This window comes from Carassius gibelio, chromosome B6 (assembly GCF_023724105.1).
Source record: "Carassius gibelio isolate Cgi1373 ecotype wild population from Czech Republic chromosome B6, carGib1.2-hapl.c, whole genome shotgun sequence".
NCBI classification, from domain to species: domain Eukaryota; kingdom Metazoa; phylum Chordata; class Actinopteri; order Cypriniformes; family Cyprinidae; genus Carassius; species Carassius gibelio.
Genome location: NC_068401.1, coordinates 1,068,887 through 1,092,241, shown reverse-complemented (window position 1 = coordinate 1,092,241; position 23,355 = coordinate 1,068,887). Strand labels below are relative to the sequence as shown.

The following is a 23,355-nucleotide window of genomic DNA, read 5'->3' as shown; positions in this document are numbered from 1 at the left end:
GTGTAGAGAATCATGTTAACTAACAATATAGGACAGAAACTATTCAGCATCATATTTATTTGACTATTTCTGGACTCTCTGTCATCCTGGCTTTCAGTTCTCAGTTTTTCGTCTAGTTTTCTTGTGTTTCGGTCATGGTGATGAATCAGTTTAAACCTTTCAAACTTCTCTTGCTACGTCATCTGACCTGGTTCTGTATGTCTGTATGAGTTTGCGAGCGGTTCACGACATTCACGAGGACACGTCTTACACATCACGCTTCATGCAGATTATCAGTTTGAGGGTGTGTGTGTGTTTAATGATGCAGGATTAGAGTAATTCAGCATGTCTGTAGGTTAGTATGTCAGTGTATCAGTAAGTCAGTAGGATTCACCGGAACATAAACGTCTTTGAATTAAATGCACAAAGAAGCTGCTTCCTGCGTTTGTGTACATTCACTCAGTGCATGCGTATGTGCACGCGCACACACACACACACACACACACACATACTGTACACACAAGCACGTGCACTGCCTTTCTCTGACCTGATGATGTTTTCTGAATTGTTTAATGCCATGAAAAAATGAGAGGAAAAAACCTGCAACTGCACTAGAAAATGTATTTTTAAAAGTTGTAAGTGAAACAATTATTGCAGTACAAGAAAATTTTAATTCTGACTTTTTCCTTGAAAAAAATATTAATGTTTACATCAGTGTTACCTGGCAATACCTAGCCATTTTTTTGTCATTTACTATAAATTTTTGAGTAAAAAACTGTTTCTACACTGTTTTTTTTTTAGTGTGGAGTTTCCAAAAAAAAAAAAAAAATGTATGTAATATGAGATTTGAATTTAATTTGTCCTGTACCTACAAAAAAATAAAAATAAGAAAAAAAAATACTCATTAATTGCTTGTGAATTTTTACAAATAATTAGAGAATCAACAAGTGACAATTTGAATTAAAACATTAAAATAAACCAAAATTTTGAAGCAGAAAGACTGAAATGGTATTTTCTTGTAAAACCTACTCCAATAAGCTTTGTTATATTTGCAGCTTTGAATAGTAATATTTTCCAGTGTGTTTTGGTTGACGTATTGGCTGATACAAAGTTTCCTATGACAATGTACTATTGTTTTTGTATATGTATATTTGTATACAATGCTGCTTTGGCAGCAAAGTCTCTATGCAACTAGGAATTTGAATAAATCTTAATATACGTTAAATTTAGAACCACTGAGTTAATTGGATAATGTTGATTTAAGGCAACATGCAATGCTTTTTTGAGGTTTGTTCATGAGCATTTACAAGTAGAAGACATTGCTCAGTTTTCTCAATTATTGCATCACTGTTTTACTAATATTACTGGCATTTCGGTGGTGTGTTTACTAAGTACAATGAATGACACCCTATTCAACGTGGCAAGACTAATTTGACCTGCTGAAATCAGTACAAACGGACGATCTGAGTCACAGTTATATCGGTTCAGGTGCACGCGGCGTCAGTCAGGGACAACATGCAACTCTTCTGTACACAACCTGAGGAGAACTGCCAAAGAGTTTATCGTTCTCTTATGTCTCACGTACAGTTAGGTCCAAAAGTCTGAGACCTAGAATGCTTCTCGTTCTAATTTAATACACTTTTCACAAATTGTGTTTTCTCAATATTTGAGCAATTTAGGTTTAAAATGGACATATATAATGTTAGGATATGTCAGTATTTCTTGTATGTCTCTCAACAGCACTGAAATTACATGAACTAAACCTGATGTTCATGTTCTCCAGCAGGATCTGAGATAATCCAAAGAGCATCTTGAGTTTCATGCAGTGGAAGAAGAACGCCTTTATTTCTATAGCACTTTTTACAGTACAGATTGTGTCAAAGCAGCTTTATGCTTATTTAAAAGCATCTTTTAAAGAGGAAATTAATGTTACTATGATGCAAACAAAATCCAATTCTGCTCTAAAGCAGCTCTAAAGGAGGACAATCATAAACAGTCTCTTTTCAGTAAAAGTACATTCATTGTTGATTCAGTTAAGTTTAATAATAGTGCAAGTTCCATCTAACCATCAGTTCCAGATCAGAAATATTTAATCTTCATTTTACATAATACCTTTTCTTTGCTAATTTGTTTTAAAATGCTAAAACTTCCTAATAATCCCAGATTGTGCTGTCAGACTTTAAAGTTTATTTATTTACATATTTGATGTCGTGTTTGCAACTAAACCAAGCTATTTTTTTTATTGATGAGCAACCTATTTTAAGTTTTTCTGTAGTAGCCATGCCAGAAAAATTGCACTGTTGTTTGCACGTCAAATATAGACATGTATAAAAACCAATTCAGTTATTTGCCCAAGCAAACACGCTCTTTGCCTTTTAGACGATATTGATTGCCTTCATAGAAATACTGTCTTTTTCTAAGAATAATTAGATCAGATTAGATTAGATTCAACTTTTTTCTTGTCACTGCACATGTAAGGTACAAGGCAACGAAATGCAGTTAGCATCTAACCAGAAGTGCAATAATCAGTAAGTACAGGATATACAGTGTCTACAATATGTTACAAGGCAGTACTATGGACATAATTTACAGATTTTTAAATACTATCAGCATGATATACAGAGAGGTGTACTATGAACATACTATACAGATGGATTGTTTAATAAATGTATGTACACTATAAGCAGAAACTATGAACATATGAACATCATTTACACTTGTGCAATGGAAATTTAAAAAGTGCATAGAAATATTTTCCAGTGTCCTAATTGTGGATGTAAAGAGAGAAGAGTAATGGGCTCAGCACAGAGCCCTGTGGCACACCTGTGTTGAGTGTGATGGGGCGGTAGTCGTTCACGCTCATCGGGGAGGAGTGTTTCAGTACTGGCAAAATGGATGTGGATGTAAGGGAGAAGAGGAATGGGCTCGGCACAGAGCCCTGTGGTACACCTGTGTTGAGTGTGATGGGGCAGTAGTCGATCAAGCTCATCGGGGAGGAGTGTTTCAGTACTGGCACAATGGATGTGGATGTAAAGGGAGAAGAGGAATGGGCTCAGCACAGAGCCCTGTGGTACACCTGTGTTGAGTGTGATGGGGTGGTAGTCATTCAAGCTCATCGGGGAGGAGTGTTTCAGTACTGGCAAAATGGATGTGGATGTAAGGGAGAAGAGGAATGGGCTCGGCACAGAGCCCTGTGGTACACCTGTGTTGAGTGTGATGGGGCGGTAGTCGTTCAAGCTCATCGGGGAGGAGTGTTTCAGTACTGGCACAATGGATGTGGATGTAAGGGAGAAGAGGAATGGGCTCGGCACAGAGCCCTGTGGTACACCTGTGTTGAGTGTGATGGGGCGGTAGTCATTCAAGCTCATCGGGGAGGAGTGTTTCAGTACTGGCAAAATGGATGTGGATGTAAGGGAGAAGAGGAATGGGCTCGGCACAGAGCCCTGTGGTACACCTGTGTTGAGTGTGATGGGGCAGTAGTCGATCAAGCTCATCGGGGAGGAGTGTTTCAGTACTGGCACAATGGATGTGGATGTAAAGGGAGAAGAGGAATGGGCTCAGCACAGAGCCCTGTGGTACACCTGTGGTGAGTGTGATGGGGCGGTAGTCGTTCAAGCTCATCGGGGAGTAGTGTTTCGGTACTGGCACAATGGATGTGGACTTAAAGCATGTTGTGATGTAAGCTCCATTAATATGTGTGTAAACATGATCTAAAGTTTTGTCTCCTCTAGTGTGGCAGGAAAACATGTTGATGGGGAGCACTGTCTTGGAGTTATTAAAATCACCTGTGACAATAAAATCATCCTCTGGGTGAGCAGTCTGTTGTTTACTAATGGCTGCATGGAATTCATTAATAGCAAGCTTGGCATCAGCATCCAGTGGAATATAGCCTGCAATTAGTAAATGATCAGTTAGTCAGATAGTGATAGGAGACTGTACGACATAGAGTTTGTGAAATATTGTAAGATCGGTCTGATCTTGCTCTTCAAAGGGATAAAATAGAACATGTCAAATATTTGGGGTTGTTTGCTTTATTGATGTTTGAGGTGTCCTTTGTCCTCTCATTAAAGCACACGTGAAGTAATAGATAAAATATTTATTTAAAAAAATACACATATTCAGCAAAATTACAATATACAATACAGTACAGATTTCCAAGCTGTCTCACCTATAAGAAAATATTGCTTTATTAAAAAATTATAGAAATTAGTCTCCTCCAAAGAGCCTTAATAAAAAGCATTAATATTGTGTCATAAGTTACAGTATCATTTTGTAAAAGAAAACATAAACACAACACGTAAATCGGATTTGCATGGCTTGATTCCCACTAACTACGCAAAACAACATATAAAGTGCAGTTGCAGATTTCCCTACACTATGCATCACTAGGAGGTGCTTCAGACTAAACAAAAGGAGAACATAAGACACAATAAACATGGCAAAAATACACCTGTACAATGTGTTATTGTACTGTCTGTAGATTACTGTACTGCTTTTTCAAAGGCGCTATATAAATAAGACGTATTATTATTAATAATAATAATAATAATACAAATAAAAGAACAGAACAGAAAAAAGCATGTTGAAAAGAAAGCCAGTATACATATATAGTTGTATTTGCTGGTGCTTAGCGTAAACAGTCAAAATAAGCTTTGAGAACTATATTGTGAGAGAAATGTATTAGATACTAATGCACCATTTTCATTCGCTGTCAGATCTTTTCTGGGATGTTTGGCAGTATCTAAATGTTACTGTCATGTTGGGTAACCGTGCTGATTCAGGCCTAAGTGTGGCTTTTACAGTGGCTTTGATTTCCCTGAGTGTTTCCACATCTATAAAAAACCCATAACGAATAAACTTTGCTTAGACAGAAAGCCTTGATTAGAGCATATTTCGCCTCTTGAATGAAAATAAGCCTTTGCTTTACTCAACCTCAAGCCATCCTAGGTGTGTATGACTTTCGTCTTTTAGATGAATCCTTTTGGAATAATATTATACAAATGTTCCTTGCTCTTCCTAGGTTTATAAATGCAGTGGGCGGGTGTTTCTGATTTCGATTTGCTACAGGAGACCTTTATTATTTCCCTGGAGCCGTTATGGATGCATGAGCTTTATTGCACTTCTTTTGGACTGTCGAACAGAAAAAAATGCCCTCTGCAATTCTAAAGCTTGGAAGAGCAAGGACAGTTTTTATTATACAACTCTGATTGGATTTGTCTGAAAGAACGAATGAATTAGTAATATGCATAGCTAAAAACTTTAAAGGTGATTTTGGCACCCTCAGATTGCAGATATTCAAATAGTTGTATCACGGCTAAATATCGTCCTATCCTAACTAACCATTCATCAATAGAAAGCTTGTTTAATCCCTTATGACTGGTACACCTGGGATGCATTGAGGGTCAGTAAATCACAGGCTAATTTTTGCATGAAATAACAATTTAAGTCACATAATTGTTCTTTATGTGCACCCGCAGGATTCGACGATCATGTCCGGGACGTCGGTCTTCACGATGGTGTGCTGCGAGTTGAAGTAGACCATGGAGAGCGGTCGTCTCTGGATGGGGACGCAGCAGGACGACACGGCCGTGTGGATGCCGTTGGCCTTCAGTTGACTGAAGACGGTGGCGTGGAAGGACGAGGCGATGCCGGGCGAGCCGGATAAATGCTGTGGACACTGTCCCATGCAGTAGTTCATATGGTAGCCCTCAGGCGCTATGATCCAGTCCTGCCACTGTATGTCACGGAACTTGATGTAGAAGTCTTTTTTGCAGCACACGCTCACGTCGTCGCCGCATCGCAGCGAGCGTTTGCTCAGCAAGTGTTTGGTGGCATCTTCACGCAACTGCACCTGTGCAACTAGGAACGGCTGATGGGAGGATTCGCCTGATGTTTCGCGACTGCACAGGTTTCGACCGCCGTCTTCGCAGTGCACCTCTAGACTGAACCTCCGCTGACCGCCGTCCAGAAATGTCTGCAGGGCGCTGGTGACCGGGAACGTGTGCCATCCGCCTCGTGACACATCCACGCTCCTCTGGAGCAGCAGCGTGCGATTGGCGGTGCTCGACGCCGGCAGGGAGATTTCTGCGTTTACGCGGCTGCCGTGATGAGGCGTGTCAGTCTGACTTACGTAAAGCCACAGCGACGACTGCAGCACCTGGACGCTGTGACCTTTCTCCTGCAGGAACTGGAACGACAGACTGGTGTCGATGCCGGCAGAAACCTCGGAATCTGGAGAGAAATCAGATACAGGGGCTTAGAAGCAGTGCTTATTTTGCAAGCGGAAGTAAGATGTTTTTTTGGGATTGTGCCAGACACTGTAAAAAATCTAAAAGGCAACCAGCTTCAGAAGATTTTTTTTATTAATTTGAGTTCTCTACTTCTTGTTTTAACTTTATACAACAAAAATTTGAGAAAACTGAAGCTGGTTGATTTAAATTTTTAAGCCTTCTTAACTTTTTTTTTGTTACAGGGTAAGAAAATATGCTATAAAAATATATTTTTTTAAATTGTAAATAAAGATTCTAGAAAATATTTTATAAGAAAACTCCATTACAGTCTTTATACTTCACAATTTCATGTTTAATTCGTTTCAGTTTCTTTGTAATTCATTTTTACATTTAAAAACGTAATTTTAGAGTGATTTTTTAAAATAAATTCTGTTTATGATTAATAAAAATTATTTTATGAATTAAAGTTATATGCTCACAAAGTAAAAACAACAACTTTGCATTATCAAACAACATAACCTCTGATTTTGTACAGCTAAAATAACTAGAAGCGATAATACCGGAAGTCCAGCACATTTCTATCACTAATGGCCACGCCCACTGTTAAGTCAAAGGAGGTGGATTGGAACAACATTCTAACATTTAGTTCTTATGCAGTTTTCAATGTGTAGCTATGCATACAAAATGTTTAATGTTTAGTTTGCACGTGCTCGAAATGTGCAGAAACCAAAATTATTTTATGAACGATTTAGAGGAACAAAGTGTCAGATGTACCCATCTTTTACTTGTTAAATATGTATAGGCTATAACATTGTTTAGCGTAGGCTATCGTTTGTTTTGATCTTTCAAAACCAGTTAATCATTAAAGAAACCGGATTTGAATAGTGCATATCGTTCTTAAAGTCATTAATTCCAGTATTTTCATAGTAAAACTAATGTTTACATGAAGGGGCGTGCGCGCACGTATCAATTTACAATTAATGTTTTAAGTAAGGTGCACTCACCGACATCAGCGAAGCTCACGATCTCGTACGCCTGGTTGTTCGTGCGTGAGTTTGGCGCGTTATTGTCCAGCTCCAGCGTTCCGTCCTGTCTGACGCGGCCCGCGTGGAGCTTGCGCAGCGCCGTCATGAGCGCGGCACGCGGCACCGTCTGCGTGATGTTCGGCCTCTCCCGCAGGTGAAGCTTGCTCAGGATCTGCTGTTTGGCCATCTCGATCAGGTAACGCTCCTCCGTGCCCTTCTCCATCGCAGGCATGCCGCACGTCGTGCAGCCGGTGGCGGCCGCGCTCGTTCCCCTCACCGTGAGCGCGCTCAGCACCACCAGCGTGGACAGCAGCACCGCGGACACGAGCTCGCACAGGTGCGCCCACGAGAACGACACCAAGAACATGCTGACTTTGCTCGATTGAGTCTGACAGAGTTCGGAGAGACGCGCACTAGCGAGTGGATGGAGAGGAGTGAGCCGCACCTGAGCACTCAGAAGTGGGGTAATCCATCAAAAGTTGTGACACGTTTAAGGGACGCACCAATGACGCGCAGGTGAGCGAAGCGCTGCTGGGATGCACACTCCTCACTGAAACATATATATATATATAGCTCTGCTGGGGGTTAATCATTAGCGCGAACAAATAAACATAGACACTTACAGTGCCACGTCAGGACGCGGATGCACAAGCGAAGTCCGAACGCTCACCTCTGGCCCAGTGACCCCCAGCATTGAAACTCTAAAGCAACCAAACCAAACAGATCACAAGCCAACACGAGATCAGTAAATATGAGCTGTTTCAGTGTGGAGCAGATGCGCAGCAGTGTGTGCAAAAACTCCTCCAGATGGCTCTGTTTATCTTAAATATTCCAAACTATAACCATTAAAGGGTTAGTTCACCAGAAATTATCATTTTCCAAAAAAAATGGATGTATATATATATATATATATATATATATATATTGTCTTTTACAGTGCAAGTCAATGGGGTCTAATGGTGTTTGATTCCCAATATTCTTAAAATGTGATCTTCTGTTCCAGACTATCAAGTAAATGATGACAGAATGATCTTGTTAAATAATAAAAATTATTTACATAGATGTGTGTTCATTTATTAAGAGGACAGTAAAATAAGAAGTGCCAGAGTTTGTGGATTGCCTAGTACTGAAAGTAGAAAATCGTAATAGATTAGTGTAATAATTTATTTTTTCTTTTTTATGTGTTTTTATTTATTTATTTTAACAAAGAATTGTGCATTTGACTTTTTTTTTTTTTGGCTGCTTTGTCTCCCGTTGTTTAGTGACTTAAACACTAACTATGCAATGTCTAAAATGTTACTTTTATACTGAATATTGCAATATGTGGGCAGCACGAGAAACAAATAAAGAGCAACAGGAAAATATATGAGTGTTGTCTGTCTTCATCCCTACATGGGCATGTGGTGTAATTGAGGGGTGATTAATTGACACAGTTAGTGAACCCACGTGACATCTAACGTCACAGATGCTGTAAGCGGCTCGGACTCGCAGTGCGCAGGCGCCGTCTAGTGGACACACATCACCAGTGTTCATGTGGAGGTCACTGACCAGACAATGAATGAGGGATGCTGACATCTGTGCAAGGGTTACACCATGTTGCATAGGTCTATATAAATGCATTCGATTTCGATGATGTATGCATGTTGTGTTGTATATGTAAACGTGTAGTCCATTACATATTACATGGTGAAAACAGTAATAGGTTCCTCATGTCTTCAGATTACTTTTAGATTATTATACTTGTTTTAAACTACCCATTAAAGTATATCATATTGATATAAAACAGCAAAGAGAAAGAACATATATTCATTTTTTATTTTTATTTTTTTATATCAACATCCTGAAGTGCATTAAACATTACATTACTCCAGGGTTTCCCAAACTGGTCTTACAATGTAAGAACTGAAGTGGGTTTGTAAGTGGAATTATAATTAATTAAATTAAATTGTAATCATGTAATCTATAAAAAAGTAACTCTAATCTGTCATGCACTCTTACAAGCAATTTTTGGAATCGATAACACAATCCATATGATGTAACAAAGTAAAAATGTTAAAAGGTTTTTCAAAAATTGCTACATATGAGTTATACACTCCAAAAAATTGCAGTTCATGTTCATTAGAATGGTGCTTTATTTTCATATTGCTTACAAACGAAACTTACATTTTAACTGAAAAAAGTAGCATTTCTGTAAGTAACTAAGCAATTTACGAGGTTTAGTTGCTCTCATGAACAGGAGACAAAAACAAAAGCAGCTGGCAAACCAATCTAGTTTTATCCAGCGCACTAGACAGTAACACATCAGTTTGTCAGGTTGATCCAGCAGATGAGTTGCTCAAAAATAACCATGATTTTAAAAATAACCCCTCATGATCACCTAGAGGGCTCAGTGTTTGAGAGGAAATAAGCCTTAATCATCAATAAATGCAGGTACAGTCTGATCTGCTGAGGTCACACTATATAGGAGAAAGGTGAAAGTGAAGTGAGTTCATTCTGTGCTTTATTTGGACTGTTCCTGACCTCCGAAAAAGAAGAAAGATCAACAAGTGACAGATAGGACACACGCACTGAAATTAGTGCCAAGTCTGTGGATCTGCACGTCGCTCGTGAAGAAAAAAAAACAGTCTGATATCATGAAGAAAACACCAGATTTGATTTTTTTTAAAAATGTAGAATCATGAAGAATATGAATCTAATGTCTCTGCTTTGTAGAAAAGTACTGAAATATTTATGATTATTTTAAAGTTTTATTTTGCTTATACAGTAATCAATATACACCATATGTACAATACTGCTATAATAAAAGATAAGCTGTTTAGTGAAAATGTAAATAGAATATTGGTTTATATTGTATTCAGCATATTGAAACTGAAAATAAAGATTTTAAGATATATATCTTTTTACAGGAAAATAGTATTTTAGCTTATATGCCTCTTTTGGTTTCTTTATAATTTATAAAAAATGTATTTGCAATTTCTGAGTGAAAATGGTTTCTACATCACTTGTTTTTCGGTAATATTTTATTTTAAGGTGTGCTTGTTATACATTACATGCACTTCCTACCATATTAATAATAAATGATGCATAACAACATGTAACCCTAAAACAAAAGTGTAACCGTTTTCTTGTACTCTTATAATACAACATAAGAGCATAAAATGTTAAATATAAAATATATGCTATATTTTGTGAAATTACAAATAGAGTATTGCTTTATATTTGCTTTGTACAGCAGCCAATATACACCATGCCAGACACTGTATGTATATATACATACATTATATATATATATATATATATATATATATATATATATATATATATATATATATATATATATATATATATATATATATATACAGGGGAGGTGTTAGGGGTGGGCTAAGGGGGCTGGAGCCCGGAATGTTTTCAGTAAAGACCCGAATGTTTTTATTACCACCATGCCATCAATGAGTTTTCATGGCCAATAAAGTAATTTATATTAGAATTTAAATAAATAAATAAATATCACTTGACTCTCACGTCCACAGTGTCTGTAGAGTTACGCGTTGTCATTCAAACCCGACGAAAACCGCCCACTGAGTCTAGTGCTTCTGACTGACATGTAAACTGGCCAACCATTGATGAGCGTCTGTACTCTTCAGCCAATGAAATGAGATCTTTTGGAGGCAGGCGGTTTGTTGGCCTGTAGTATTTTACTAGATACATTTATTTGAAAATTAAAATGGATATTTCAAAATTAATCTTCTTCTTCTTCAAAAATGGAAGTAACCCCCCCCCAGCCAAAACACTTGAACGCCAAGATACAACAGCTTCAGGTATCTGTAACTTTTAATCATAGTATTACAGTATATTTCTTTTTCGGTTTTAAATTGTGTTTGATTTAACGTTACATTTTGAACATCTAACAGTTAACGGTTGCTCAGCACAGTCTTTAGGACACACACACACACACACACACACACACACACACACACACACACACACACACACACACACACACACACACACACACACACACACACATTTTTTCCGAATGAATCATCCTTTCAAATGAATCCATTGATTAAATGACTCACCGACTCACTCATTAAGGCAGTGGCATACCGCGACCTAGTGACAAAGTACCATTCTAATTTTTTTTCATAATTTCATATTTCTGTATTCCAAATTTTATATTTGATACATTAGCCTCATAAGATTATTTATGCAATTTTTAAGTGCTGTGTAAGTGGTCCTTTAAAAATATAAGTGTATAGAGCCCTGCATTTATAATTATACTTGGCTTTAAGTATACATAAACACAGAGATAAAGTCCTTTGACCAGATATCTTTGAAGAGTAAGAGTATGTCAGTGCACTGCTTAATGTTTGCTTCTTATCCCTGTTCTACCAAGACGAGTGTAGCCAGTCAGGCTTGATTGGAAAATAAAAGAAAACAGAGACAGAGACAAAAAAAAAAAAAAAAGTAGAGACACAACATCAGCATATGTGTCAGGATACAAGGGATAAACTTTAAATAAAATGTTTTAAATTTGTTTTTTTGTTGTTGTTTTTATTGTTTTTGTATTGAACTTATTCAAATGATTCGCGATCCCCAAATTGACTCAAATGATTCGCGATGCCGCTCCGAACTCTCGAAATGACTCAAATGATTCGCGATCCCGCTACGAACTCCCGAACTGACTCAAATGATTCGTGATCCCGCTACGAACTCCCGAAATGACTCAAATGATTCGCGATCCCGCTACGAACTCCCGAAATGACTCAAATGATTCGCGATCCCGCTACGAACTCCCGAAATGACTCAAATGATTCGCGATCCCGCTACGAACTCCCGAACTTATTCAAATGATTCGCGATCCCCAAATTCACTCAAATGATTCGCGATCCCGCAACGAACTCCCGAACTTATTCAAATGATTCGCGATCCCCAAATTGACTCAAATGATTCGCGATCCCGCTACGAACTCCCGAACTGATTCAAATGATTCGCGATCCCCCAAATTGACTCAAATGATTCGCGATCCCGCTACGAACTCCCGAACTAATTCATATGATTCGCGATCCCCAAATTGACTCAAATGATTCGCGATCCCGCTACGAACTCCCGAACTGACTCAAATGATTCGGAAACCCACTACGAACTCCCGAATTGACCCCACGTCAAAACAGTGCCACAAAGAGAGACGTGCAGAAAAGTGAAGCGCAAAGGAAAAATGGTATTGCAAGCTCAAACTAGACTGACACGCAAAATAAAAGCAGCGTTGCAAATAAATTAATAGATATGACCATGGAAAATATGTATTGCAAAATCATTGCTTCATTTGTTTTGCAATTCTTAATTTTTGTTTGCAAAAAGCAAATGTATTTTCCTCAATACTTTAAATAAATTGTTAATAAATTTATTGTTTATTGTTAATAAATTTTGTATATTTTAAACAAGGTAAATCTTTCTGATTTATTAAAATAAAAAGTCACATACATGGATTTTTCTGGGCTAAGCCTCGGATCTCCACTCACCCAAGAACCACCCCTGTGTATATATACACACACACACAGACAGACAGACAGACAGACAGACAGACAGACAGACAGACAGACAGATAGATAGATAGATAGATAGATAGATAGATAGATAGATAGATAGATAGATAGATAGATAGATAGATAGATAGACAGTGATTTTGAAGTTTACACTTACAGAAAAAATTGACCATCAGGTGCAAACTCGGCTATTTTTAAACCCTTGTTTGCATATTCATCCCAAACTGAAACGATACCGACAGCGCCATCCTCTGTTTCCTGTAAGCACAAACACATGGAACTGTGACGTAAAGCACAGAAAGAGACAGCGTTCTTGTTTCAGTGCTCCCCGCCTTCCTTTATAATTCCTCCGTTTGCTGATCACGAACGCTTAAGAACGCAGATCAGGACGCGCGTTGTTCTCAGATGACGCTTGTTTCTCAAACCTACGGTCTTTTGGTAAGGTTCTCCTCTGACGTCACGGCCCCGCCCACTCAAGTTCTGTTTGATCGCTGCGCGCTGCTGTTGACAGAGAGCTGCCGCGAGCTCGTGCTTGGAGGCGATTAAACGGCGATAAGCGGCAGCGGGCTGTCGTTATTCGGTTACCGAGGGGGGCTCGGTGGGTTATCACTTTAAACATGTTCACCTAACCCATCCTGAGCGGTAGTAATGCGCTCACGAGTTCGTGAGGCGGCCGATTGTCATTTTGACTTAGCTCGCGTTCGCTTAGCCTCCACAGGCTAATTAATTAACCCATATTGTGAGGTAAATATCCACTCTAAATCATCGGAAACGGGACAAACACAGCAGAACGACGATCTACAACGAGGACCGGTGCTGTTTCGTCGTTTTGAACGAACGCGAAGGATTAACGGGTAAGTGACTAGCGTTTGAACGCTTTAAATGGAACAGGTATCGATGTGTGTCGCTAGTAAAGCTCACTAAAGTAGTCCGAGAAAGTGTAATGGGTAATTCTTCACTTATAACGTGACTACACTGAGTCGTGAGAAGCAGAACGCTCCCGTTCTAATCACGGTAGACGTTAGACGTTGATTTGAACGGCGGCGTTCTAGATGCGTCGCGTCGCGTGGCGCGCGGATTATTAAAACACGTCAGACCAATAAGAAAAGCGATGTTTACAATTTAATTGGAATCACTTTTAGAACGTTTTTTTTTCGTCCAATGAACTATAAGTGAACTGTTGTTCCTGTGGCTTAGTGGTAGAGCGTTGCGTTAGTAGCGCAAAAGGTCGTGCGTTCGATTCCTAGAGAACACACATTCTCACACTGTTATGTCTCTTTGGATAAAAGCGTCTAATGAATGCATACATGTAAAAACATTGACATCCAGTCAGAATCACCAAACTTTAAAGAGCTTATTTGTAAACAAACAGAACTTTATCGTTCCCGGTTCTTCTTTTGGGCTTGACATTAGTGGGCAACATCTCAAAGTGTCACGTAAGTCCCAGTTTACACATATAAAACAATCATTAAGTTGTAGTATCTACCCAGATAGCAGGTGCATTTATCATATTTCAAGATAATGCCATGCTTTAGTTTGTTTTGGTCAGCCAAGATGGTAACATTTTCCATTTGAGTAGCATGCTACATGTGGTAATGTCATTCATAAACATGCATAATGTGAACAACACAACAGTTTTGTTGAATCAGTGAGATTATTATATATAAAAAACGTATTAGTATAATTCAATGCCAATAAAGATCCTTTATTTTTTAGCGTGGCGAGAAAATTCCTGTCCAGCAAGTAGCATTTTGCATGACATCTGTGTGTAGAGTTTTGTTTTTGGCTTTGCACTGAAGAAAGAAATGTTCATTGTGTGGGTTCGAGATGTTCATGATGGATTTCTTGAGAGTGTGCGTGATGCTTTAGATCCCGTCACCCCTTCTTTACCTTGAAATACAGTAGAGCAAAGCTCGTCAGTGTTGTTTGAGTGACTGACCGTGATACTTACGTGGCATTACTCCACAAAAAGCTGAAGATTTACAGGTTGGTAATAGAAGCGCAGCCTCAGGCAGAAGTTATTACGTCAGATCATCAGGTGTGTGTCATGTTTAAAGCTGCTTTGAGCTTCAGTCGTGCTCTCTGAGAAATCAGCTTTTAACCATCAATCACTCTCAATCCCTGATCGATCAGAATAGAGCTGATGTCCAGCTGATCTGTTGTTTCCATTCAGGTTCATTGAGGTTCATAAATGCTTCGTGTTGGGTCGGACGAGTGTGTTTATGATCGTATAAACAGAGGTAACATCCAAATGTTGTGGTCAAGATGTACAGTAGATGGTTGTTTAGTAAACGAGTTCAGAAATGGGTAAATCAATCTTTGTTGAATTATTGACGAGTGCAGACGCACTTAATTATCAGCGCTTTGTGTTTTCTGAGGATCTTCAGTGAATTCTGCTGCTCTGATGATCTAATCACCTAAATATCAGCGTTTTGAAAAGGTTTGCATTGGTTAGATGAAGAGCATGAGATGCTTAATGTATTCAGCCATTAGAAATACTTCAGCGATGTCATGTAGAATAAGATTTAAATTGGTTTTGTTTATTTTTATTGAATATAGGTGCTGCTGTGTACTCTTAGCTGAGCTGTTGGTTCATGTTAAAACACAATTAAATTCTACACTTTTATTATTAATAAGCTAATTTGGTATTCTCATTAAGGACTTTCTTTTGACACTTTTTTTGTTACGCTTGGTTGTAATTGTAACTATTATTATTATTATTATTATTGAAGTTGAGATTGTAATAAACATTGCAACCAGTTTTAAATCAGGTTTTAAATCAGTTCATAAGCCAATCAGTAATTACAAATTAAATCTAAATGATTCTGTAATTTACTTATTTTTCTCAACATCTCTATTGCTGTTACAATCATGCATATTTACGTATATAAATAACCATTTGATGCACATTAAATGTATTTTACACCATGAAAATATCATTTATTTGACTAAATTTTGATTTATATAGCATGGCGAACTTTATTCAAAATCTGATAGATATCTAAATATCTTGTTTTATTACCGTTTTCTCCAGAATTAGTCAAGAATGACCAGAATAAGTCGGCAGCATCAGCACTGATATTGAACGAGTATTGAATGAAATAATGACTCGAGTGTCTTCTGTAAAGCTGCTTCTGTCTATTTCAATCTGTTCTGTGGATTTACTCCCCAATAACATTAGGAAGAGTCTTATCTTCTGTCTGGGCAGATCTGGAGAATGAGTTATTGTTGTTATTGATGTTTGCTGGCATTGCAGTGTTGTTACCTGTTGAAACACACATCTCTGCTGCATCGCCACCAACTTGATCATTAATACACATTCACTTGGAGTCAAGCGTCAGATAAAGATGTTAATCTAGACTTGTTGAAGACTGGTGGATAATCACGAGTTGATGGATTAATTACCTGTCCATTGTTATAAACGCATGCATTGATGAAATGCACCTCACGGGATTCATATCTTAATAATCAGCTTAGATCTTTAGGTGTTTTTAAAGGTGCACTTTAATTCAAACACATCAGGATGCATCTGTGACTGTAATGCGCTTGGAAGGTGCGTTTGGCGCAGTCCTCCCACATTTGAGATGGCGGGTGTTTGCTCATATTTAGCTGCTGGAACATTAATAAGGAGCTGTTTGTGAACCCAGATCCTCCGCCGGCCTCCGTGTCGGAGCGATTGTGCTTGTGTTATGGCGTGCATGTGTGTGGTTTCGGTTCATCTTGTGTTGGGTTTGCAGCAGCGCTGTGTTGTTTTTTTCTTGGGAGATTTAAAGAGCTATTTATAGCCGTGTGCTGGAGCAGAGAGCATGTGCTGCGCCTCCTCCCTCCTGCTCGTCTCATCTTGATGCTGTTAGATTCTCCTTCCTCATCTCACACCTTGCTTCCTCTTAATTCCCTCTCATCTGTTGTTCTGTCGTTCCTGTCCTCGTTTTGTGTTTCCTCAGCTCTTTCCCTCTGTGCTTTCGGCACGACCACCTCCCCTCTGCTTCCCTGTGGAGTTCTGCTTGTGAATTATTAAGGGCTGCTGGATGGCAGTGACTGGAGGCGATGCTGAGGATCGCCGCTCTCACGAAGGATAACCGTCAGATATCTGCCTTAACACGGGACAGAGACATGCTGATATGAAAGAAAACACAGGGACTCCATCGGGTTTCATCGGCTCTCTGTGTGTGCAAAACGACATGCTTTCAAAAATGAGTCATGCACCGAAAACAAAGTTTTCATTTAGTCGCAAAATAGGGCATTCTGAGTCAATCGACTGCAGTATTTCCTCTCTCAATCAGTAGACAATGTGGTTAACACCCGGTAATGCATGAAAATAAAAAGTACCAACATATACCATAAAACGGGTATAATTTTGAAAAATACTGGCACGGTCAAAATGCATCACTGGAGAAATTGAATTTCAGAGGTTTGACAGATGTGGTCATAGTGAACTTTTGCACAGAAAACTCTGGGCAGAAAATCCTTGGCTGATGTGAGGATGAGTAAATGATGGCGGGACGAGGCGAGTGTCTGTCCTGTTGCTGGAGATGGACAGTAAAAGCAACAGAAAGCGACAGCACAAACACACATCTCCAGTTTCTATTGATCTGGGATTCTCTGACCTACTGTCACAGTCCTTCCTGGCCGCTTCTGCTTTACTACACACATTTCACCTGAACGTCAGAAGGTGCTGGGCTCATCTTCAGAGGAAGACACGAGTCCTTTATCTTTAATATCAGTAGGTTTGCAGTTGGCTTTAGCATTGGTTTTACAGATGTTAATAGTTCAGGTCTGCATGCATCTGTTCCTTGTCTTTCTGTTCCATCCAGAAGTTAAAAATAAAATCAGCATTAACTGCCTAATCATTTAAATTCTCATTTAAATTAAGTTTTTGTTTTGTTTTGTTGCAAGTACTAAAATAACTAAGACTTAGTCAAATCTATATAGACATTGATTTTAAAGAAAAAAAACATGATTACTAAAACGTATGCTAAATTATTATTTTTTTTACAAACTGATATTAGTGATACTAAAATAACACTGATTTATGTTCTTATCCTTAATTTATGTGTGTCTAACTAGTGCATGTTTTTGTACATTTATTTGTTTGAGTTTTAATCTAAAACAATCTTTGAAACAATGATCGGAATAGATGATCACTTTAAATTTCAGGGTTATTATAGAATACAATTATAATAATAGTGTTTATTCTTTAAAAAAACAAAAACAATATACATAAAACTAATAAAAATGAACAACATACAAAAGCGTTTAAATAAAAACCAATTTATAAAAAAATTATAGATTTTTTGAGCTCATTAATTTGAAGAAACATGGAATATTTGTGCTTTGCATTTGTCTTTTCATTAGCGTCTAGTTTCTCATCAAGAGACAGTTTCATGATGAGTAAATGAGCGCATGCTCTCTCACTCCGAGAGAGAGAGAGAGAGCGAGAGAGCGGCTGTGCTTCATTCAGAAAAAGCAGGGGGGCGTCAGAAACGAAGCGAGGGAGGAAGCTAAGCGGAGAGGTGGAGATCAGTCTGTTCTCTGTTAGCGCTGCCTCAGAGCCACAAGCAGCTAATGATGCGCGGAGATCAGAGATAAACCAGCGGATACAGTAAGCTGTGTGTGAGGTGCACGCGTGTGCATGTGCATGCATGTGATTACCGTTCTGAGTCTGTTACATCTTGCGTTCATCGCGCTCTCGCAGCGATCTTAAAATCAATCTCTGAAACCATTGTACTTATGACTAAACCCTCAGGTGCATTATGGGAAGTGTAGTCAGAAGCTGCGAGACAGGAGAAAATGGGTTGGAGAGTTTAGAAGAGATGCGCTGGAGTTAGTGTAAGGCTGTTTAAAAATACATTATGTGTCTGCATTCAGAAGTGACCCGCAGCTTTCTGGGTTGTGACATCATTGGCTGACGTCAGATCGAGCCGCTGGAGGTGATGGAGCAGAACACTTCTGTGGATCTTATGCAATGGATTTGCTTGAGTGATACCAGGATGTGTTTCATGCAATACGACACATGCATGTTGTGCATCGTGTTAGGTGTTTGAGTGACAGGCTTTGCACGGCTCGGTCGCTCGTGTGTGTGTGTGTGTGTGTGTGTGTGTGTGTGTGTGTGTGCTATCGCCAGCCCACTCGTGAGCAGGTCGATAGAGAGAGACAGTGCTTGCTGAGGTAATGAGGAATTCCCTTCCAACGCGTCCTCGTCCCTCGCGCCCGAGGAGAGAGGCATCATTCATGTCAGGAGGAGCTTATTTAGTTAGATTTTTATGCATTTGCTCTGGAAGTTGTTTGAGAGGACGAGAGAAGAGCCATCATAAACAAAACCTCTAGCATTGGAGGGATTGTTGAGCAAAAAATGAGATTTAGAGAGATTGTGTCTTGTTTGTTGAACTGTATTAAAGGCGTATCACTGAAAAGAGCTTGTTTCTGGGTTGATTGATATTGGAGATATGAATATGATGACATGCAAATATGACATGCGTCACTGACGTCAAGCGAGAGCTGCACAGGAAGAGCAGGAGATATTCTGATGAAAGATTATAAAGTCAACTTTTTTGTACAAAGAAAAAAAAAATATGCACGGATGAAATGACCATAATAACTCCTGGTGCAGCACATTAAAATAATTCTATATCAAAGTTACACAGTTTGGCCAAAAAATTATATTCATAAAAAAACATGCAACAATAATACAATATATACACATTTTATATAATTAATATTATAAAAATAATTTGACTAAATATTGAAAAAACATTAAATGTATTAATAATAAGAATTTTATGATATATAATAATGTTATAATGTAACATTTGTATTTTTATTAGTTCTATAAATATTTAATGTTGTGTAAATATATATTTAAATTAATAAATTAATTTAATTTAAATATTTGTATGCAATATGAAACCAAATTAGCGTTATAAATAACAATAAATAAAGTATTATATTAATAATCATACAACAAATACCCATAATAATAATAATAATAATAATAATTATAATTATAATAAATAATAGTTATTTTTATGAAAATGTTAAAAGCAAATAAGACCTTTTAATAAAAAATAAATAAAATAAAATATTATTACAGTATTATTAAATTGTAGCATCAAAAGCATTTCACGCTTGTTTTGGTATTTTAACAACTACCTCCAGAAATCTTTCCGATATTTACGATGTTGCTTAATTGTAAATCAAGTTAGTGTGTGTTTCTCAGTGTATGTTTTCCCCCCACACAGAGAGCATTGTGTGTTCTCCTGCGTGTGCATCTCTACCTGAGACTCACGCAAACACACGGGTTATTTTTGGACACTGTTTGCTAGAACAGAGTGTCATCGAGAGAGAAACAAAGAGCGAGAGAATCCTCAGCAGAGATGCGAATAAAACCAGAGAAATGGAGACTGCACAATGCTGCTCTCCTGAATAAAGTATCTGCGTCTATAAATATCACGCAGCGCTATTACACTGTTATTTCGACACATTTTCCCTCCTCATCCATTTTCATTTTTCAGCATGTACTGAAGCGGTTATTTGGAAAATAATCACACGTTTGATGGCTTGGAAAACACCTGTTAGGAGACATTTTTGGAGAGTCACACAGCTTTGGATTACATGAATATATATTACATAATACGTGAACATGTGCAGGTTATCATAATTAGTGGTGTTTTAGTGATGTGAAAACCTGAAGCATTAAATCAGGCTTTACGATTACTTAAAATAAAACTTTGATTATCAATTCACAAAGGCTGAGATTTAATTAAATAAATGCGGAGCATGTTTCATAGTGCACAGTTTTATTTTACATGCATGCAGCTCATGATTTGGTGTTTTCAGTGTTTTTTAACGAATGCTTTGTAATGATTATTTATTTTTATTAAATTGCATAAAGTAATTTTGTAAGACTTTTTAATTTAACTCAATAATTTTAATGATTCTGACTTTTAAAAACACAAACCAATAAAACCACATCAACAAAATTAATATCAAATATATTATTTTTAAATACTTATTTTAAAGTTATATATCACTTTTTTTGTTGTTGCAATTTTTCAGTTGTAATGTAAAAAATATAATATTTTTTCTTAAATACTTTTTTTTTTATTTTTTAAGTAAAATAGAAATAGTAAAATTGTTTTTGTCATTTTTTTTTTAATTGTAACTTAAATAAAATTATTATTTTTCCTAAATATTCTTATTTCATAGTAAAATCATGATGGTATTATTTTGTTAAATAATTTCATTTCTTTACTATATTTCAGTTGTACTGTAAATTAAAAAAAAGTTTTCTGAAATGGTTTTTATTACAGTAAAATAATCGTATTACATTTAAATTAAAATGTTTTTTGGTGTAATTATAGTCATTTTGATTTAAAATCACACAAGTTATTCAGCCCTACAAACAAGTGCCAAAAATTTGGAACTTTTTTAAAATTGCATAAAAATAAAAAAAAGAGAATTATAACCAAATTAAGCTTAATACAGTTTTTAGTAAAATATAAATTGTAAAACTATGATATAATTCAGCTGCACATTTTCTTGCGATGGGAATATCCACAGAAGCTGATGCGGCATTAAACACAAACATTATTATTAAATTATTTGCATGCATTTTTTGAATAGTTGATCATTTGCCTGAGCAGCTAGTCAGTTTTGTGATCTGTAATAAATTGCACACTCTTGTCAAAATAGGCCTTTCTAGTTAATCTGACTCAAGTTATTAGTCAGTTTTGCCAACCATTATGACGCACAACACGTTTACTGATTTCATATATCTTCATGTTTTCACTTCTCTAAACTCATTTAAATCTGAATCCTGCTGATTCTCCTCCAGTAAATGAGTCAAAGCCGTGTGTCTCCGTCCTCATGAATATTAATGGATCACGAAGAACTCGACATATTGCTCGTGACTCACGCAGCTTCTGACAATGACACGCAAGATGTCCGAGCGCCGATCAACATGTTCACAGAAAATAAATATTTAGCCTTTTGTTATGGAGCCGTCTCAATTAACTCAATAGACTGAGCATCGTGCCAGTGTGGAGTCACATTTGCACAATCACGTCCATTTATAGCATTCGTTATGAGTTTGTTCATCTTCACATTTACTGTGAACCATCTGCTCATGTGACGCCTCGCTCGATACATCGCATTCTCATCGGCTCTAAACTGTTACATTTGAATAGTTCTGTGCGTTACATTAAATCTATATTACGGCTGCACAATTTCGGAATAAAAATCCTGATAATGCTGCTGTGTGTGTTTTTAGAGGTTACACAATTTGGCCAAATGTTATATTTTTATAAATCCGTTTTAATACCAATAATAGAAAAAGAAAAAAAAAAAAATAGTAATAATAATTTTTTTTTTTATGATAAGTATAAAACAAAATATTACTTAATTTTTTTACATAATAATAACAATAATAATAATAGCATTATTATATTAGCAATCATAATTCTGATATAATTAAAATTTAATAAAATTATTTATTATTTTTTAGAATTTTACAAATGAAATATTATTAAATAAATTACATTTAACACTTTTATTTTCTAGTATAACTAAAATGACAATGTCAGTGAGCTGCTTGCGTGTAAATGAACACAGGGCTGTGCTTAAATTTTTAAGAAACATTGCATGCATATTAAATCAAATTTAAGCCTTTACAATTTGATAATTGCACTACGCTGTGTTATGATTTATATTTTACTTTGATTAATCGTGCTGGCCAAAATGTAGTCCTATTTTTTAGTTTTTTAACTGTTTCTATGCTTCCGTTTCAGGTGTGTTCAAGCTTAAATGTATGCTTCATTCATAAATACACATGAATTTAACATGCATGTCTGTGTGTGTGTGTGTGTTTCATGCCTATTTAACCACTCCCATTAAAGTGCATTAACTGGTGTTTTATCGTGTAGTTATAAAAGGTTTTATAAGAGTGATCGTAGTTTGTGAGCGTCCCAGCTTATCTGTGCTGTCCGTGTACTCGATAGCTGGTGTCTCCTTTGCATACTAATGAGCAACTGTGGGAAAAAGCTGTATAATAGTGTATAATTTCTCTGTGTGTGTTTGCTAGAGGACAGATTGAGGCAAAGGAAGGGGAAAATCAATAGCAGCCCAAAGAGAGCAGCTAACTGTGATTGGATTCAAAGTCATCAGGTTTAGGTTATTTTCTCCCGTTGTGCGTATGAATGGATCAGCTCTTGCTGTGTTCATAAGAAGCCGCATTGAAGTTGTAGTTCGAGTGCATCTCCTGCAGCTGAAATCACACGCTGTCCTGCTTCAGAGGCACATTGAGAGCGTTTGAGGAGTGTAACTGTACTCCAGTGTGGATGAGCGTCAGTCGTGGACTCCAGACGCGGTCATTTGTGGATCAGTGACCCGTGCTGCTTCTGCTTTGAGTCCAGTGTCTAAATTTAGTATTTGACACTCTGTGAAGTTTCTGAAGATCTTTGCAAAGCTGGGTATAGACAATACTGAATATATAAAGGACCTAACACTGTAGCTAGAGATTGTGGCTGCACTTATTTGATCAAAAATACAAAAAGATAAATAATATTGTCAAACATATAC

At 37.3% G+C, this 23,355-nt stretch overlaps 2 protein-coding genes across 13 annotated transcripts in view; one reads left to right on the top strand and one right to left on the bottom strand.

Moving 5' to 3' along the window:
• Positions 1-4,060: 4,060 nt before the first annotated feature.
• On the bottom strand, positions 4,061-8,087 carry LOC127959018 (inhibin beta B chain). The gene is made up of 2 exons (XM_052558021.1): positions 7,214-8,087; positions 4,061-6,210 (listed from the first exon to the last, which is right to left on the bottom strand). Exons 1-2 carry the CDS (start codon positions 7,599-7,601, stop codon positions 5,441-5,443), a joined length of 1,158 nt encoding a protein of 385 aa, XP_052413981.1. The 5' UTR covers positions 7,602-8,087; the 3' UTR covers positions 4,061-5,440.
• Positions 8,088-13,094: 5,007 nt separating this feature from the next.
• The window catches only part of LOC127959405 (R3H domain-containing protein 2), a 66,763-nt gene continuing 56,502 nt past the window's right edge, over positions 13,095-23,355 (top strand). For 4 of the 12 annotated variants that reach the window (XM_052558579.1, XM_052558580.1, XM_052558578.1 and 1 more), the window contains exon 1: positions 13,255-13,634. The gene's annotated coding sequence lies outside the window, so the exon portion shown is untranslated. Of the gene's footprint in view, positions 13,635-18,257; positions 18,383-23,355 lie in introns of those variants that run through there. The other 8 variants (XM_052558571.1, XM_052558574.1, XM_052558570.1 and 5 more) reach the window with 6 other exon arrangements.

Excerpts from the sequence above, each read along its gene's own strand:
- LOC127959018 (XM_052558021.1), bottom strand. The coding sequence starts at position 7,601 with ATGTTCTTGGTGTCGTTCTCGTGGGCGCACCTGTGCGAGCTCGTGTCC. Across the intron at positions 6,211-7,213 it reads CGTGAGCTTCGCTGATGTCG|ATTCCGAGGTTTCTGCCGGC; the intron begins GTGAGTGCACCT and ends ATTTCTCTCCAG.